At 53.1% G+C, this 18,028-nt stretch overlaps 1 protein-coding gene across 1 annotated transcript in view; it reads left to right on the forward strand.

Moving 5' to 3' along the window:
- Positions 1–12,645: 12,645 nt before the first annotated feature.
- The window catches only part of LOC100224348 (fibrillin-2), a 71,583-nt gene continuing 66,200 nt past the window's right edge, over positions 12,646–18,028 (forward strand). Inside the window, exon 1 of the mRNA XM_072919490.1 lies at positions 12,646–12,935. Coding sequence (XP_072775591.1) covers positions 12,769–12,935 — 167 coding nt within the window. The 5' untranslated portion in view covers positions 12,646–12,768. The remainder of the gene's footprint in view (positions 12,936–18,028) is intronic.

An 18,028-nucleotide genomic window follows, 5' to 3' on the forward strand; every position in this document is an offset into this window, starting at 1 on the left:
CGCTGTTCCGGGTGGTGTTTGGGGTTTGCGGCCTCCTGCTCCCCATTTCCCCCAGGTGCTTTTACCCCTCGCACCCCACCAAACCTTCCCCCTGCAGCTGGCAGAAAATGGGATTTTCTGGTTAATACCAAAGTAAACCCAGCAGTGTCCAGCATGGCATGGGACAGGGAAAGGGGAGAGGCAGGGGCTGGGATGGACAAGGAGCACGGGGCTGTACATCCCAGAGAGCTGGAGGTGCTGCAGGGCAGGAAATTCCCGAGGGAATCAGCAGAGCTGGGATGGGATCCGAGTCCTCCGAGTCCTTTTCCAGCTCCTGCAGCCTTAGGATTGTTCCTTGTGGGATTGCTCTCCCTTTTCCCAGGCTGTGCTGAGTGTTTGGGGTTTGTTCCAGGGGTTTTCTTTGTAGTGATGGGGAAAACATGAGCAGAGTCACTTCCCCACTCCCTGTAACAGGAATAAAACAGGAGTAGAAAAAACAGCCTTTGGTGGGGGCCTAAGGTCCTGGAGAAGTTGCCTCCATGGAATGGCAGTGAGCAGGAATCTCCAAGGATTTTCCAGGTGCTTGGATATTGGATATTCCCCGTGTTAGTCCAGGTTCCATCCTCCCTCTGGGAAGGATTCAGACCCTGGGGTTGTGCTGACTTCAAGCCTGATTTGATTCCTTTCCCTGGGGAATGCAAAATGAATGGTTGGAAAAGTGGGTCCAGCCTTCGCTGTGAGGGAGGAACTTGTGATCCCCTCCCAAGCCCTGGCAGTCCCAAAGCCCTGGGATTGGATCTCGCTTGGATTTTCCTCCTTCCTTCACTCATTCACTTCTCCAAGCAGCTGGAATCCAGCACCAGCTGTGAACAGGGAATGGGAAGAGGGATGCTCAGGAATCTCTGGGATGGGACTGGATAATGCTTAAGGTCCTTCCCACCCAAACCATCCTGGGATCCTGTGATTTATGATCCAAATGTGCCTTTATGCCCCACATCCCCTTCCTCTGCTCCAGCCAGGCAAACTCTATCCTTTCACAGCAAATCCCTCTGGAAAAACAGAGAGAATGGAAGAATCCGACTAAAGGGCTGAAATGGGTTAAGGAGCAAGATTAGATCAAATATTTCTGAGCATCTGGGGCTTCTTGACCACCCCATTGTGGCCCATCCCTGGCTGTCAGACCCTGAGCATTCCCAGAAGGAGTTAAGGGAGAGCTGGGCGGGAGCCAAGAGCTTTTGCCGGAAGCTTTATCTTCCCCCCAAGAAGAATCTGATGTCTGGAGCTCTGGACGAGGCATTGTCCTCATAAAACACAACAAGAACAACAAAACAAGCCCTGCTATTCCCAGCTCTGTAACAAGCCATAAAACAGGGGGGAAAAAGGCAAAAAAAAAAAGAAAAAAAAAGAAAAAAAAAAGACCCTGGAAATGTAAGAGTTTTATTAAACTGGAACCATGTGTTTCCCATAGTCCCGTCTCCATAAGCTGTGCACATCCCGTCCATGTTTATGTTCTCCTCGGGGGTGTGAGGGGTTTTTTCCATGCCTGGGAATGATTAGAAGGAGGGAGCCTGGATGAACTCATGTCTCCTGTGAGCAGCACCAGGAAACCTGCACACACCGGGAGAGGCACAAACCCTGCGGGAACGGCCAGGGAAACGCAGGATGTGGGAAGGGGCAAAGGCAAGGCACAAGGGAAAAGGAAAAAGGAAAATTCCAGAGTGGAAAAAGAGGAGAAAGTTGTCCCAGGTGGCTCATTGTGGATTGAGGATATTCCCTGGATATTCCTGAGGGCCTGGAGCGATCCTGCCTCACCCAGGGAGGCTCAGAGAGGCCCATGTTTGGTTTAAACATCCCCCCTCCTCTTCTGGGGTCTCCAGCACCCCCCAGGCATTCCTTAAATGAGGAGATTATCCTGGAAATGAGTGTGGAGCTCCCTGGAGTCTTCCCAGGAAAGGAGAAGGGCCAGTCTGGGATTTGCCAGGAGCCCTTGGCCTGGCTGGAGACATTTGGGCACAAGGAGTGGGCACAGCGTCCATGGGGAGCTGGGTGGTGACGTTTGAATTCAGATTTGGGCAGGAATGCCCCGGGAAGAAGGCTCAGAGGGGGAGTCTCGGGGGAAGTGGGTATTGGGATATTTTTAGCTGGAATTGGCAGGGCTGTGGTTGTTGTTTCCATGTGGGTGAACAGCCCTGGTGAGGACTGGGAAGGACTGGGAATCATCCCCTGTCCAGTGAGCAGGTGTGGTGACACCTGCGTGGTGACAGAGCTTCAGAGAAGGGACATTACCTCATGGAGAGTGACCTCAGAGATCCCAGAGATGACAGAATTTCACCCATTTTTCCTGGTCCTGAGCCCATTCCCTCCCTCTGACCGGTGCCTCTCCTCCTGCAGGACACCCAGGCGTGCCCAGGACACCAAGGACTGGGGATCCACGATTTCCTGGGCATCTGGTTGCAAATCCCAGGCTGGTTTAGGTTGGAAGTGCCCTCAAAGCTGCTCCCATTCCATGGGCAGGGACACTTTCCACAGACCAGGTGTTAAAACTTCCCTCCATGGTCTTGGCATCCAGCTGATGATATTTTTTTCCTCAATGATAAAGGGTTTTTTGTTTTTTTTTCTATCCCCACATTCTCCTTCTTCAGTGATATCCATGCTTGGCAATCAAGTTATCCCTCAGACTTCCTTTAGTTTTGGTAAAGTGGCTCCCTCAGCTTTGCTAACCAGGGACTTTCTCCAGGCCTTTGGTCCCTTTTGGAGCTGTTTTACAACATTTCTGGGCCTCAGCTCATTCCCTTTCATGGCTCTGTCCTCATCCCTGTGGAAAACCCATCCAGTTTGGGGTCTGCAAATGTTCCCAGCAGTACCTGGGATCATTTTTTTGCTGTGCTGTTCCAAACCTGTCTGTGGACACTTCCAGGGATGGAGCAGCCACAGCTTCTCTGGGAATTCCATTCCAGGGCCTCCCCATCCTCACAAGGAACAATTCCTCCCTAAATCCCATGGAATGCTGCCCTCTGTCCGTGTGAAGCCATTCCCTGTGTCCTGTCCCTCCAGGACACTTTAGGAACAGCACAGCCACGCAGCCAAACGTGGATTCTCAGCGTGTGGGATTTGATGGTCACTCCGTTCCTTCAGCCTTTTCATTCCTCCTCCTGGTGAATGCCCTGAACACATCCCAAAAATAAGGATTCGTGGGAGAGGAGCCAACAAACACCAGCACCTTTCCTGGCAGAATTCCTGCTCTCCCCAGAGCCCGGAGAGGCCAAATCCCCTCCTGCTCCGTGGCAGCTGCCAGCCAGGAGTGGCCTTTTCCAGGGAATGACTCCTGGAGCTGTTGGCACCCAGGGAAATCTGCTCCTGCTGCTGGGTCCTGGCTGGCAGCGGGCAGAGGGAGCAGCAGAAACGGGGTTGGCACTGCCAGGGAAGGCAGAGCTGAGCTGTTCCCTCCAATCTGTAAATATCCAAAGGAAACAGATTTTCTGCTGGCTCTGGGTTTGTTCCCTCGTTACCCCGAGCTGGGAAAGGGACCCTGCAGGACGGACTGGGGACACTGGGGTGTCCTGGCCAAGGGTGACATCACTGAGGGGCTGGCTCCAACTCGCACACGACCCTGACAGGCAGAGCCAAAGGATTCCAAAGGAAAATCTCCTTCCCCAGACCTTGGAATATTAATAACGCCTGCAAAGGCAACAAAATAATGATGCAACTCCCCGGGGATGTGGAAGGGTCTTTGCCAAGCAGCTCAGACACAAAGGCTCTGCTGTGTGTGCTTCCTGCGAGGAGGCTGCACAGATCTCCTGGAATGACAGGAATCGTGGAATCTCAGACTCCCAGAGTGATTTGGGTAGGAAGGGACCTCAAGGATCAAACCCAACCCCTCCATCCTGGTGCAGGAAGCGGCCGGCGGATCCCAGCTTTTGCTGCACACAAATTTCTTCCCATCCCTTTTTGGGTCTTGTTGTGTTTTCCAGAAATTCCTTTCAAATGTGTCTTGAAGGTTTTGGATTCTTCCTAGACCAGTCAGACCAGTACCCAGGCAGCCCCTCAGGTTTGGGATAAACTGATAGAAAGCTCTGGAAGCCACGTTTGGAGCAGGAGTCCTCCAGTCCTCCATGGCCTGCTCAGGAGAAGTGAGGCCAGCTGGGGCAGGAAAGGAGTTTGGGATCTGGATATCATCCATGAGGTGATGTTTGCAGGGCAGGACAGCTGTGCCCGGGTTCATTTGGATGAAATTTGTTCCCCTCTTCCTTTGGGTGGCAGAGTGGGGTTCTGCTCCAGCATTTGGGACATCCCAGGGAGGCCACGGGGCTGGATTTGCTGCTGGGGAGTAAAATCCAGTGTTTTTGTGGCCCTGGGCTGCAGCTGTGCCATGGCCAAGCTGCTCCACACAGGCTGAGCTGGGGCAGCTCCAGCCTTGCCTGGGTGGTCTGGCAGCTCTGCAGCTCCAGACACTCCTTGTGCAGCCCCTTCCGAGGGGAGAATGCCGGGATGGGGAGGGAAGGGAGGGATGTCCAGGCAGGAGGAGAGCTGAGAGGGTTTGCATTTACCAGCTGATGCTGCACGAGGAGCAAAATCAAAGCCTCTGGACGTCCTTGGGGCAGGATCAAATCCACGCTCGGAGAAGAATTCAAGAGGATCCACCCACCCCGATGCTCAGCTGGCTGCTGAGCCATGGAATCACAGAATATTCCAGGTTGGAAAGGACCCCCAAGGACCATGGAGCCCAACTCTGAATGAAATGGCCCATTGAACCTGGAATTCCAGGGTGGATTGGATTTGAGGGAACCTTAAAGCTCATCCAGTGCAATTCCCGTCATGGGACACCTTCACCTCTGCTCAGAGGGATGGAGCCCCCCTCCCTTTTCCCAGGAAAAGCTGGGGGAATCAGGCTGATCCAGGCCTCGAGAATCCTGACAGCACACAGATTTTCATTGCATCTCCTCCCCACCAGCAGCTCCTCAGCCTTTGCTCACAGCTCTTCTCCCATCCTGCCGAAATCCCCGCAGCGTTCCCGTGCAGCATCCAGCACCTCTTGTCTCTCTCTTTCCATGCTCCTCTTCCTTCCCAAATTCCTGAGCTGTGAGCCCACCTGCTTTTCAGAGGAACACACCAAACAAGGTGGATATTTTGGTATTTTTCTCCGATATTTTCCCTTTTTTTCCTGTTTTTGCTTCACCACAGAGCCCTGTTCAGCTGAGGGCGGTGGGGAGAGACCTCGTGAGTAACCCTGGGGTGCCATCCTTGCCCTGTGTCCCCTCCTGCACCTCTCCAATCCCTGTGGATTCCTTCCTTTGCCCTTCCTTGTGCCAGCTGATGCTCTGGGCTGGGATTGGGCACCACATTCCTGAGCGTGGATGTGCCTTTTCCTCATCTGTTGGCGCTGGGAGACAAAAGAAGGATCTTTTCCATGAGGAATGGCTCCAACCTGTGCCTGCTCATGGCTCGGATGTTCTTGGAAGGCAAGTGCAGAGCTCTGCCCCATCCTCACCTTCAGGAGAGTCCCGTGTGGATTCACCATCCCGGGGTTCCTCCAAATTGAGCTGTAGGAAGGGATATCAATATTCCAGCTTTCCTTGAAATTACCCTCTTGTTTTCCCTTGAAATCATCTCACGTGGAATTCTCACCTTCCACGGGGGGAGGGTGGTGGCGTGGTCACTTGTCCTCAAGAAAATTCCCGCTCCTCTCTCTGAAAGTGGCTTTTTTTTTGGCAGATCCAGGCGGTGAGTGGCTGGAAATCCTGCCCACGGCACCGAGCGGGAGTTGCTGGGATCTGGGGAGCTGGGCCAGGGCTCTCCATCTGTTCCAGCCCCGCTGCCAAGTTCAACTTCTGCTCTGCAGATCGCACAAAGGGGAGAAAAGAGCCGCGAAAAAAGGTTGGAAAATGGGAAACTCGGAATTCAACCGAGGGCAAAGGGAGGAAGGTGGGGCTGCAGCAGACAGATGTGGTGAGGAGAGTCACATCTGCCTGGGGACATGCTGGGGACACTCCAGACCCCAGGAACAAGGGCTGGATGTGCCTCCAGCCCACCTGAGGGCAACAAGAAAGGTGTTTGTATCCCTGCTTGGAATTTCACAGGAAATGGAGGGATCACCTTACTCCTGGCAGGAGAAAGAGGCAATTTTCCTTCTAAATCAGGCAGCTCCCGTGTCAAAAGTTCCACAGCGAAATCCCACTGCACTCAGAGCAGGGCTTTTTATGAATAAAATCTTAATAAATGTCCAGGGCTTGATTTTTCGCAGCAGCCTCGCCTGGCTTTGATCTCCCCTTGCTTGGGCTGAGCCCCTGCCAAGCCAAAGAGGGAAAAAGTCCCTTTCCCCGGGTTTAAAGCAAAGGGTGTTTTTCTAAAGCTCTTGGCTGTGGAGCCGTGTGTGATACATCATCCCTCGGCCCCATCCCTCCTCTCCCAAAATCCAGAGCACACACTGAAACAATTTCCCTGTGGTTTCCCTCCTTGGTGGAGTCGAATTCCTAGAAAACAAAAGGAATGTTGCAACCCTGGTCACAAGCTCGGGGGCTGGAAATGTTCCACACGGTGGGACCTGGGATCAGCCCTGGCTGGTGGCACCTCGCTCCCAGCCCTGCATCCCTGGAATCCCGGATTCCTGGAAAATTCGGGGGTTTCTCCAGCCCTGGGAATTGCAGGAGGCAGTGAGGATTTTGGGAATTCTGTCGGCTTTTTGCCTAAGGTCACTTAGAGCTCCCTGAGGTCTGACCTGGTCCTGTCCAAACCCAAAATTCTGGGATGGGCACAGACTCTGATCCCAGTGAATGCCCAGTGAATGCAGGGGCAGGAATTCCTCCCTGGGAGGGCAGTGAGGTGCTGGAATAGATTCCCACAGGGATCCCTTGGGATATTCTTTGCCTTCAGGATTTTTTTGGGGCACTTTTTAAGGGCATCTGGGCAAGGTGCAGGAGCAGATTTGTGTGGATCATCCCAGGAGGTGGCAGCCACTGCCGGGTATTCCCTGCTGCCAGGAGATGGGATAATTAATTCACATCCTTGGGACCATTCACATCCTTGGGACCATTCACATCCTTGGGGTCACCTGGGCTCCTCTGAATTCCCTGGCTTGCAAAGTTCTCAGGAGCCCTCGTGTTCACACAGGACCTTCTAAATGTGTTTTTGGCAAACAGAGGTCCCAGGACTGAGCCAAAGGTGAGGCAGGAAGGTGCTCCAGGCTGATTATTGATTTAATGTCAGGGAGGAGGAGAAGCCAGCCTGATCTGGGGCCAAAACCCTGCTGGTTGTGTGTGGGGCAGGGCAGCCAGGGAAGGAGTTAATGCTGTGGAACAATTTCCCTGAGGAAAGCTTTGTCTGGGCTGGTTCCTGAGCGTGCTGCTCGCTGCCACTTTTGATCTCCAAATCCTTCTGAAATTCCGTGGGGACGTTCTGGAAATCCTGAGCAGTGCAGGCCCAGCATGTCCTCATCCCCCCTCAGCCCCTTTTAGCCCATTCCCATGAAAAAATCCCTCCTTTCCCTGTTCCCTGAGCAGGGTGAGCAGCGTGGGCTGGCCAGGATGGAGCAGCAGCATCCACCCCACACTCCCTGCCCCGGCTCTCTGCAAGGGCTGCAGCACAAGAGCCTGAAATTGCTTTTTGCTTCTTTCCCCCCTGATTTTTAATTTTTTTTCTGAGGTGACATCACGGTTCAGCGCTGTTGCTGCCCTGACAGCAGTTGTGTCACCCTGGGAGAAGCCACACAGGCTAATTTTAGCAGTTTTTAGGTGACACTTTTTGATAAAGGCAGGAATGGAAAAGTTCAAGGGGCTCTCAGGCAGCTTTGCTGAGGGTTCCTGACAGGCCCTGATGGGCTGAACCAGCTCAGCTTTGATGCAGAAATGAAGGGAAGAGGTGAAGGAATCAGGGCTGACACCCAAATTCCCAGTTCCTGTCAGACTTGGGAGATCAAAGAATCCTGGAATGATTTGGGTTGGAAGGGAACTTAAATCTCATCTCATCCCTCCCCTGCCATGGCAGGGACACTTCCACTGTGCCAGAGGCTCCAGCCTGGCCTTGGACATTCCAGGGATCCAGGGCAGCCACAGCTGCTCTGGGAGATCCATTCCAGGGAGGAATTTCTTCCCAAAATCCCATCTAAACCCCATATCTGTCCACGTAAAACCATTCCCTGTGCCTCCATCCCTTGCCAAAGTCCCTCTCCATTTCTGGTGGTTCCTTCAGGCACCGAAAATCCCCAACTGGGCCACCCCAAGCTTCACTTCTTCAGCTGGACAATCCCAATTCCTGATACCCCAATTCCTGATTTCCCAGTTCCTGGTACCCCAATTCCTGAAATCCCAATTCCTGATTTCCCAATTCCTGGTATCCCAGTTCCTGATATCCTAATTCCCAAGATCCCAATTCCTGATTTCCCATTCCCGATATCCCAATTGATGATTTTCCCCGTTCCTGGTACCCCAATTCCTGGTATCCCAAATCCTGATTTCCCAGTTCCTGGTACCCCAATCCCTGATATCCTTTCCTCCCAGAGAAAGATCCAGGAACTTTCTGAGCATTAAAATATAAATGTTGAATTTAGCAACTTTTAAATCAGCTTTAAGCCCCCTCCCCTGGGCATTTCCACGATTCCAGTGCCATTAATGAAAGAGGATCTCATCCCATTTTCCCATGGGATTTTCCCATCTCCATGTGCTCCCTGGAGCTCCCCAAAATGAAGAGATTGGGTCATTTTCTCTGCCCTCATTTGCATCATTTATTGCTCAAAGTTCCACCTGCTTGCACAGGAGACATGGCAAAAATCCCTGAATCCAAACTGGGAAAACTCATAAATCCGTTCTGGGTTTGTTAAATAGTTTGGGCAGATAATGAATCATCTGCAAATATTTGATTTCACTAATGGTAAATTTATAGGCTTGTGCTTTTTCCTTTTCGGAACAACATTTCAGAAGCTTGGATAAATACAATAATTGAAATTAATTAAAAAGCCCTTTGAAACCATGTTTGTGTTATCGAAAAATCAAATTCTATGTTCAGGTCAAACTGAAACGTTCACCAGATCACCTCTAAATCAAATCGCCCCTAAATGACTCCTTTCTCTTCATTTCCCACTCCGCTCAGGGCAGCAAAAAACTTAATTTCTTTGAAGGTTCTGCTCCAAGCACGTAATTAATAACAATAATAATTAATTACAAACATTCTTCCACCGTGCTTCACTCATTAAGAGGTGAAACCCTTCCTGGGCAGTTTGTGACAGCTCCTTGGTGGCTTTAAGGCCTCTCTCCTCCTCCTCCGGGGGAGGAAAATGCCATTTTGGGTCTTTCCTGGCTCTTTTTTCCCTGTGGGATGTCCCAGTCCTGCCCTTCCCAGGCAGGTAAAGCCCAGGTTGAGTTAAGCTGGAATGGGGCAGGATTGGGGAATGGGAATTGGAGTGGGAATGGGAATATGGGAATGGGAATATGGGAATGGGATGGGAATGGGAATATGGGAATGGGAATATGGGAATGGGAATATGGGAATGGGAATATGGGAATGGGATGGGAATTGAAGTGGGAATGGGATGGGAATGGGAATAGGAGTGGAAATAGGAATTTGAGTGGGAATGGGAACTGGAGTGGGAATGGAAGTGGGAGTGGGAATTAGAGTGGGAATGGGAATTTAAGTGGGTATGGGATGGGAATAGGAGTGGAAATAGGAATTTGAGTGGGAATTGGAGTGGGAATGGAAGTGGGAATGGGAATAGGAGTGGAAATAGGAATTTGAGTGGAATTTGAGTGGGAATTGCCTCCTGCCCGAGCTGTGTTCCCTGCCCAGCTCCATTCCCGCCTCTGCCTTTCCCCGGGCATCCCGCAAGGTCGCTGTTAATTAGGCCGCTGTTAATTAGGCCGAGCCTCTCCTGACCCCTCCAGAGCCGGCAGGGGCTGACTGGGAACAGGGCAGGGAACAAAGGAACGCCGAGGGTTTCAAAGGGAGCAGCAGGAGAAGGGCTCAGGCTCTCCTGGAATTCCGGCTCCGATGGGAATTGAGCCGATGGCTCAGCTGGAGCCCCCCGGGCTGGGGTCAGCAGGGGACGGGGCTGGGCAGATGTGGGGTCACCATGGGGAATCCTTGGGGATCCCTTTGGATCCCTTTGGATCCCCTTTGCTGCAGGAGCTCCTCTGAACGCCTTGGACCTGGAAATCAGCCGGATTTGGGCTTCCCAGGGAGAATTCTGGGCTTCCACCCCTGGGAAAAGCCGTGGGTGTGCAGTGGCACGGAGCAGAGAGAGGATTTATGTGCATTTTATTCTATTTGAAGAAAGGCATTGGTTGTGAGGCCTACAGCAAGAGGCAGAGGAGAACTGGGGGGTTTATTTTGGTTTTATTGTTTTGTTTCTTCACAGAGCCAAAGAATAGAATTGAACTCCCAACTACAAAGTTTTTTTCTCGGAAGGAAGACTGAATATCTGCAGCACGCTTTTATTTTTAAAATAATTTCTTTTGAGAAGGTTTTTTTCCTCCTCTGGAGCCGAGGTAACTTTTGGGTGTGAAGACCTTGGGCTGGGTCACCCATTCCTTCAAAAATCCATGTTTCGGGCAAGTCACACTTCATTGTTTCAGTCGAGTTCTGCTAAAACCGGGAAAATCATCAGCCAAAAAAGTGCTTTTCGCTTACAATTTTCCCTTCTGCACCACACCACCGCTTCCCCCCTTAATTAACACTGAACCCTAATTATCCCCTGAGCTTTTTGAAGCCAAGCCGCTGTCACCGGCCGGAATTGGGGCTGGGGAAGGCCGGGGTGCCAGGGGCTGAAGCCGAGCGCTCTCCCCCAGCCCCTCCTGGAGGATTTTGGCTGGAGGATGCTGGGCTGAGCTACTCCCACCGGCCGGGCCCTCCCCCTGGCCGGGATCGGGCTGTACCTTTTCCCTTTTCCCTTTTTCCCTCTGCCCAGGAGCGAACCCCGCAGTCCCTCCTGCCCTGCCCTGCCCAAAGCTCCGCTGAACAAAGGAGCTCTGGGCGCATCTGCACCTCCACCGCTCGCAGGTATTTATTTCCCACTTTCCTCCTCACTCCGCAGCTGCACAGCTCATTTCTTTTCTCTTTATCGCTTCCTATCTCTGTTTGATTGTGTCCCTCACTTTTTAAAAATTTATTTCGTTTCACACTCACAGCCTTGCCTTGGGAATGTTCCCCTTCTTCCTTCCCAGCCGGTTTAAAATCTGATTTTTAGGGCTTGGTTCTCTCATTGCTTTCTCACAAGTGGGGTTTGCTGGAATTTCTCAGCGCTGCAAAGAACTTTTGGAGGCTTTTATTCCATTGAAGCTGCGACTCTCTGGCGGCTGTAAATGACTTTTCCATGCCTGTGTGAGCTCTCCGGGAATGTCCCGTGTATCGATCATTTGTCAGGCTCCTCATCCCCCCGCGGGGAAATGGATGCAGCTGGAATTCCTTCGCTTTAAATCGCTGGAGTGCGAAACTTTTTGTGGCTTTTTAAATATATATATTTTTTATTTTTTTATTTTTGGCCACTTTTTCCTCCTCCATGTGCCCCGTTCCTCGGGAGCTGCGGGACAGGGCAGGAACACTCTGGCTTTTGTGTGGCTGGAGATAAGCGGAGCTCGGGGGGCTGCAGGGAGGGCATTTCTTTGTCTCCTTTCCCCTTCCCACTCTCCTCACTCCCTGCGTTTGAAACCTTAGAGCCTGAAAAATTCCTGCCCTCAAGAGCTGAGGCATTCCCAGCTGGGACGCTGGGAGCAGCGAGGGAAATTGAACTTTTAATTAATTTTAATTATTTTTTAATAAGTTTTAGGGGTTTTTTTTCTTTTTTTTTTTTTTCTGGTGGGGTTTTTTTGTTGGGTTTTTTTTTTTCTTTTTTTTTTTTCTTTTTTTTTTTTTTCTTTTGGTTCAGCCACATTTTCTGTCCTGTCTGGGCTGATTTTCGAGGCTGGGCTGGCCCGGGAAAGCTGCAGTGGGAGAGCAGGGGGGACAGTCAGGGGTGGCTCGGGGGCCTCTCCTTCCCCACCCGGGGCCTCTCGCAGCACAGATTGTTCCCACTCGGGGCACATCCAGGAGGATTCCTTATTCCTGCAACACCAAATTTTGGGGCTCCTGAGGTGAGAGCTGCACCCCGAGCTGCTGCTGCCCAGGAGGAGGAGGAAGGATGGGGCTCCCCACGGGCAGAGCTGGGGGATTTGGGAATGGGATCCCTTTTTAGAGCCTTTCCCTTGGGATTTCTCATCTCCTCCCCCTGCTCCCAGCCTTGTCTCTCCTGTCTTCTCCTCAGCCCCCCAGAATCACCCACCCCATCCCGGGGGGATCCGTGCCGTGCCAGGGGCTGTGCCCATGCCAGGACAGCTGTCCCTGAGCCGTGGATGAGCTCCTGGGATCTCCTGGAGCACAGCAGAGCTGTGGGATGATGGTCCATGAGCAGGAGCTGCTCTTGCTTGACCTTCTCCTCTTGCCTTGGAGCACTTTGGTTGCTCTTTGTTTCTCCATCAGGAAAATCGGTGTGAGGCAGAGCCACGACTCTTGGGGCATCTCCTGGTTTCCAACTCTTGGGAAAGAAAGATTTGGCAGGGCAGTGGTGGGGACTGGCACTGGGGACACTGGGTTTCCTCTCTGACCCCCAGATCAGCTCCAGGAGGAGCTGCCTGGGCTGATCAACGACTTAAAAAATGGGAAACTCTTTTAAAAAATCTCCTTTCCTCTCTTTTTCCTTCCAGAAAGGGAACTCCAGGACGGGTCCTCGGCGCCCGGGGGCTGCTGCCAGAATCCATCCTCCTCCTCCAAGGGCAGCAGGGAGCCTGCAGCTGGACAAAGCTCTCGGGGACTCTGAGGATTGGGGCCGGCATGGGGGATTTGTGGCTGGCCAGGCTCCTGCTGGGCTGCACGGCCGTGCTGGCGGTGGCACCGGCCCGGGGACAGTACGAGGGGGACCTGCAGACAGACAGATTTGCAGCCTACGAGGAGAGACCCCCGAGCAGAGTGAGGAGAAGGGGCCAGGACTCGCTGCGAGGGTGAGTTGGGATTCTCGGTGCTTTGGTAAAGCAGATTTTGGGTTGTCAGCAGGGAGCCGGGCTGGCAGGACTGCCATTCCCGAGCTGGGAAGGAGGGGTTGGATCTGGGAGGATCCCACGGGAGCGGTGCTGGGCACTGAGCTCCTTTTGGGGTCACGGCACTTGGGGCTCACCTGCAGGGACTGGAGAGCCCCCAGACCCACCTGGTGGGTGGGTTTGTTCCCTGGGAGGGTGGGCACAGAATTCCCAGAGAAGCTGTGGCCATCCCATCCCTGGGAGTGTCCCAGGCCAGGCTGGACAGGGCTTGGAGCAGCCTGGGACAGTGGGAGGTGGCCCTGCCATGGCAGGGGTGGCACTGGGTGGGATTTGGGGTCCCTTCCAAGCCAGCCCATTCCGTGCCCGGCAGTGGTGGCTGTGCCTGCCCTTCCCACGGCCCTGGGGGAAGTTTTCACCTCGGGATTTGCCCCTGGGTCCCTCTGGCTGCGCTGCAGGAGCTGGGGCTGTGCTGGGAGGGTTTTTCCAGGGGCAGCCCCTGCTCTGCCCAAATCTGAGCCCATTTCCCACCTGAGGAGGGAGTCCAGCCCGGGCTGAGCTCGGCTTGCTGCTCTAAGATGGTTCCTGGCCCTGCAGATCCGGGGTTATTTTAAGTTCTTTTCAGCCCATCTGGCTGCGGCTCCTGGGCAGCGTTCCCGTGTCCGTGGGCAGGAGCAGAGCGGGATCCACACACGGGGCCGGGCAGTGCCAGAGGCTGGGGAATGCTGGAATGCTGCTGGAATGGGGGCACTGCCCCAAAATGGGCCGGGGTTGGGCTGCAGCTGGAGCTGTGGGGATGGAGGAATCTCCTCCTGGAATTCCAGCCTGTGGGGATGGAGGAACCTTCTCCTCCTGGAATTCCAGGCTGTGGGGTGGAGGAATCTCCTCCTGGAGTTCCAGGTTGTGGGGATGGAGGAATCTCCTGCTGGAATTCCAGCCTGTGGGGTGGAGGAACCTTCTCCTGGAATTCCAGCCTGTGGGGATGGAGGAACCTTCTCCTGGAATTCCAGGCTGTGGGGATGGAGGAGCATTCTCCTGGAATTCCAGGCTATGGGGATGGAGGAATATCCTGGAATTCCAGCCTGTGGGGTGGAGGAACCTTCTCCTGGAATTCCAGGCTGTGGGGATGGAGGAATCTCCTGCTGGAATTCCAGCCTGTGGGGATGGAGGAATCTCCTGGAATTCCAGGCTGTGGGGATGGAGGAATCTCCTGCTGGAATTCCAGGCTGTGGGGATGGAGGAACCTCCTGCTGGAATTCCAGCCTGTGGGGATGGAGGAATCTCCTGCTGGAAAAGAGGGACAAGGATTGTCCAGGGATTTGGGCTTTTCAAAGCTCCCCATCTGCATCCCCTGGGGTGATCCTTAAGGAATTCTGCCACGCTCATCCCTCAGATAAAACCTTCCAAATCAGATAAAACCTCCCAGATCTTTATGGGGGTTGCAGTGGAGGATCTCCAGAGATCCCTTCCAACCCCCACCCATTCCAGGGGCTGCGATTAACTGGAGCTGCTGCTTGAAAAATCCTCTCTCCTCCAGCATTCCCAGCATTCCCAGCATTTCCAGCATTCCCACCTTCCTCCAGGGGAGCCAGCCTTGGCTCAAGGCACCCAAGTTTTTCATCCCCAAGCCCAGCTCTTGGTTTTCCACCTCCCTGCAGCCCTCCCTCAGCCTGGGGATGAAGCTCTGCCACATCCATTCATCCCGGGGCTGTGTGGCTGATTCCTGATTCCTACAAAGGACTGGGAGGAGTTGATGTGGGCATGGATAACAGGAGGAACAGGGAGGGCAGAGAAAGAAATGAGTATTTCCATTGTTCCCAGCACCCAGAGGAGAAGGTCACTGGTGTCCAGTGGTCCTGGAGCACTCAGGGGCTGGAGTGACCAGGTCTGGTTGCAAAAATTCCTTACAGTCAAATCCCTCTGAGCTCTGGGGGGATCTGGGAGGGTCTGGAGAGCAAATCCCAAAAGTGAAGGGCAGGTTCCCAAGTGCGAAATGGCTCCTGCAGCCCCTCAGGGCAGCCAGCCCGGGTCCTGCCAGGGGCTCCAGGGCTGGGGTCACTCTGCTCCCTCCTGTCCCCTCCTGGAGCCACTGCTGCAGGAGCAGAACCCCCCTGGCACCAGGGCGGGGAAATCTGTGCAGCTGGAAGTGCAGCCAGCTGAGGAATCCTCCTTCTCCTGGCCCTGGGTTGTTCCCAGGGGGGATTCCTGGTGGGCAGCACAGGGGGGGCTCCCTGGGTTTCACCATCCCCTGGCTTTGGGTCCAAACCTCTCCTTCCCAGCCCTTCTGCTGGAAATCTCCCTCTTTGAAAGCTCTGTCCCAAGCCCTTGGGATGAGAAATGGGACAAGTTTTAAATCAATTGGCTTGGAAAGGAGCCTCAGATGGCACCAGGCAGCTCCTGCAGAGCTCAGAGTCCCCGGGATTCTCCTGTGGATCCCCCAAAATGGTGCTGAACCTTTGTCCTTGGAACAATCCTGGGAAGTTTAGTCATGGATCAGTGTTGGGAGGTTGATGATCTCAGAAGTTGTTTCCAAATTTAATTATTCTGGGATCTTCCCTGACCTGGCTTTTGCTGCTTTAAGGCCTCAGGATCCTTTGCTGCTGTGGGATTTCCCTTTGGGAAAAGCAGATCAGTCCCAGTTCCAGGTTTGCTTCGCTCACAGTGGCCAAAGGAATGAACCAAGGGGGAAATGTCAGTAAAGGTTGGCTCAGCTGTTTAAATCTGGGCTTGTTCCACAATGTGGGCACGTGGGTGACCTTGACAACTGCATTTTGTGGAATTATCTCTGCCCCAGAGCCACCCAGTGAACATTTAATCCCATTTATCCCTGGTGTCTGTTTAACAGCTCGGGGACCCCATTGCAAATATTTGCTTTGGCTCTGCCTTCCCACCCCTCAGCTTTCCCTTTCAGGGAGATAAAGCAGCTCCAGTCTGGGATCTCTCCTGGGCTCAGCCTCCCCTTGGCTCCAGGGCTTGCAGGGAGGGATTGTTCAGAGCTGGAATTAAAACCCAGCTGAGCTCAGCTGTGTCCCACGGGCTGGACTGGAGATTCCCTGGGCACCACCCTGGGCATTGCCTCAGGTTGCTGAGAGAGGGTCCAAAAATGTGGATCTTGGGTCTGGATGGAGGAAAATGGAGGAAAGTTGAGGATTTGCTGTTGGATTTGAAGGTGGAGCAGGGCAGGGTCCTGACTGTTCCCCCCTGGGAAAACCTCCCCAAGGCTCCTGGGCTGGCTGCAGCTCTGCTTTATTTGTCCCCCGAAAGAATTTGATTCCCCAATGCGACTTAATCAGAGTTTTCCCTTCCCACACCTTTTATTCCAGCTCCCAAAGCATTTTACAACGTTTTTCTGCCATTCCTGGAGCAGTTGATCCATGGCAGAAGTGTTTTCCTTCCCCAATAGCCTGGTGAGGGACAGACACATCCGAGGACTCAAGGGACAGTCACCAACCCTGACAGGATTTGGATTTTTCCCTTCCCTTTGGGAATTTTTCCCTTCCCTTTGGGCATTTTGCTCCTCCCTGCTGGGTTAATGGTTGGGATGATCTCTGAGGTGTTTTCCAGCCCTAATTCTCCTGGGATTTATCCTTTTCTCTCTCCAAATTCTGTTATTTCCCAAATGGGACGAGAAAACAGAACCCCAGCAGAAGTTCAAAGAGAGAAATGGGACTCAGGTGACTTTTTAGGGAGTTTTTGAAACTCTGGGAGATAAAAATACTCAAACATCGGTTCAGTTTCTCTTAAATATCACCCACAAGTGGCACAAACCACTTCCTGTGGGTTTTGTAGAATCCTGGAGTGGTTTGGCTTGGAAGGACCTCAAAGATGATCCAGAATCCATCAAGACCATGGGACTGGGAGGGAGGAATTGCTCCCAGTGACTCCAGGTGCCCAGCACGAGCTGTCCCTGCTGCTGACCCTGCTTGGAGAGTCCTTGGGAAGAGGCTCCAGCAGTTCAGGCCAAAGATTGGCTCTGCTTCTGCTGGAATTATATTTATTTACAGCTCATTCCTCCTTCAATAAAGGGGAAAGCATGAAATAAATGCAAAGCGGGGATTAAAAGCAAAATAAACAAGCCTCTTATCCAGCCCTGCTTTTCCCAAATAACAATTAATAAAGGCATGGGGAGCAATAAATCCCAGCCCAGGCCCGGCTTTAATCCAGCCTTAAACCCATTAAAGGAGAGACAATTTCAAACAAGCCTCTCCTGAAGGGCCCAGCCCTGACAAATCCCGTGCTGAGGCAGGGCTGGGATGGGATTATTGCTTTAATGAACTCTTGGGCAGTTTCCAGGAGCAGGGATGAGTGGAACAAAGAGGGGAGCAGGGCTGGGCCGTGCTGGCACTGCCATTTCGGGGGTCCAAGGAGGGATAAAGGCCTGGCTTCAACCACAGCTCGTTATGTCAAGCCCGTTAATTATGAGCTGGCCCCTGCAAGTGAGAAGATGGATGGGGAGAGGATGTTGGGAGAGGAGTTTTTGGGACCCCTGCCTTGAGGGCAGCACTCAGAGGTGGCCAAATTAATTGTGGGGAAAAGGGAGTGGGAGCAGCTTCCAGCTGATTTCTGACACCTCCTCATTTTCCACTGGGGGATGGACAGGGAAATGCTGGAGCTGCAGAACAGGAGCTCAGGGATGCAGGGGGGGGTTCTCCAAAATCTCCCTGAGCTTGGCTGCAAAGGAGAGGGAAAGCCACGGGCTGGGATTTGGGGACACAAACGGGCCTGGAGCTGACTCTGGGGGGATGTTGAAGGTCAAGGATGGAGCTCCAGCAGCTCTGAGTGTCCTCAGAGAGGGGGCAGGGGTGATTTCCAGCAGGATTTCCAGCTGAGTCCGTCCCTGGCCCTGCAGTTCCACCAGGGTCGCAGGAATGGAAAAGGTTTCAAACCCACATGGGGGTGGCACTCGGGGTGACCACGGTGGTTGAGGATCTCAAAGCCTTTCCCAGCCTCAACAATTCCATGATTCTCTGAACCAAGGTGCTCCTAAGAGGCACCAGAAGCTGAAATTTCCCAATTTTTAACTCAATCCTGGATTTCAGGCAGGCAGAACCCCTCACTGG

This window comes from Taeniopygia guttata, chromosome 28 (assembly GCF_048771995.1).
Source record: "Taeniopygia guttata chromosome 28, bTaeGut7.mat, whole genome shotgun sequence".
NCBI classification, from domain to species: Eukaryota; Metazoa; Chordata; class Aves; order Passeriformes; family Estrildidae; genus Taeniopygia; species Taeniopygia guttata.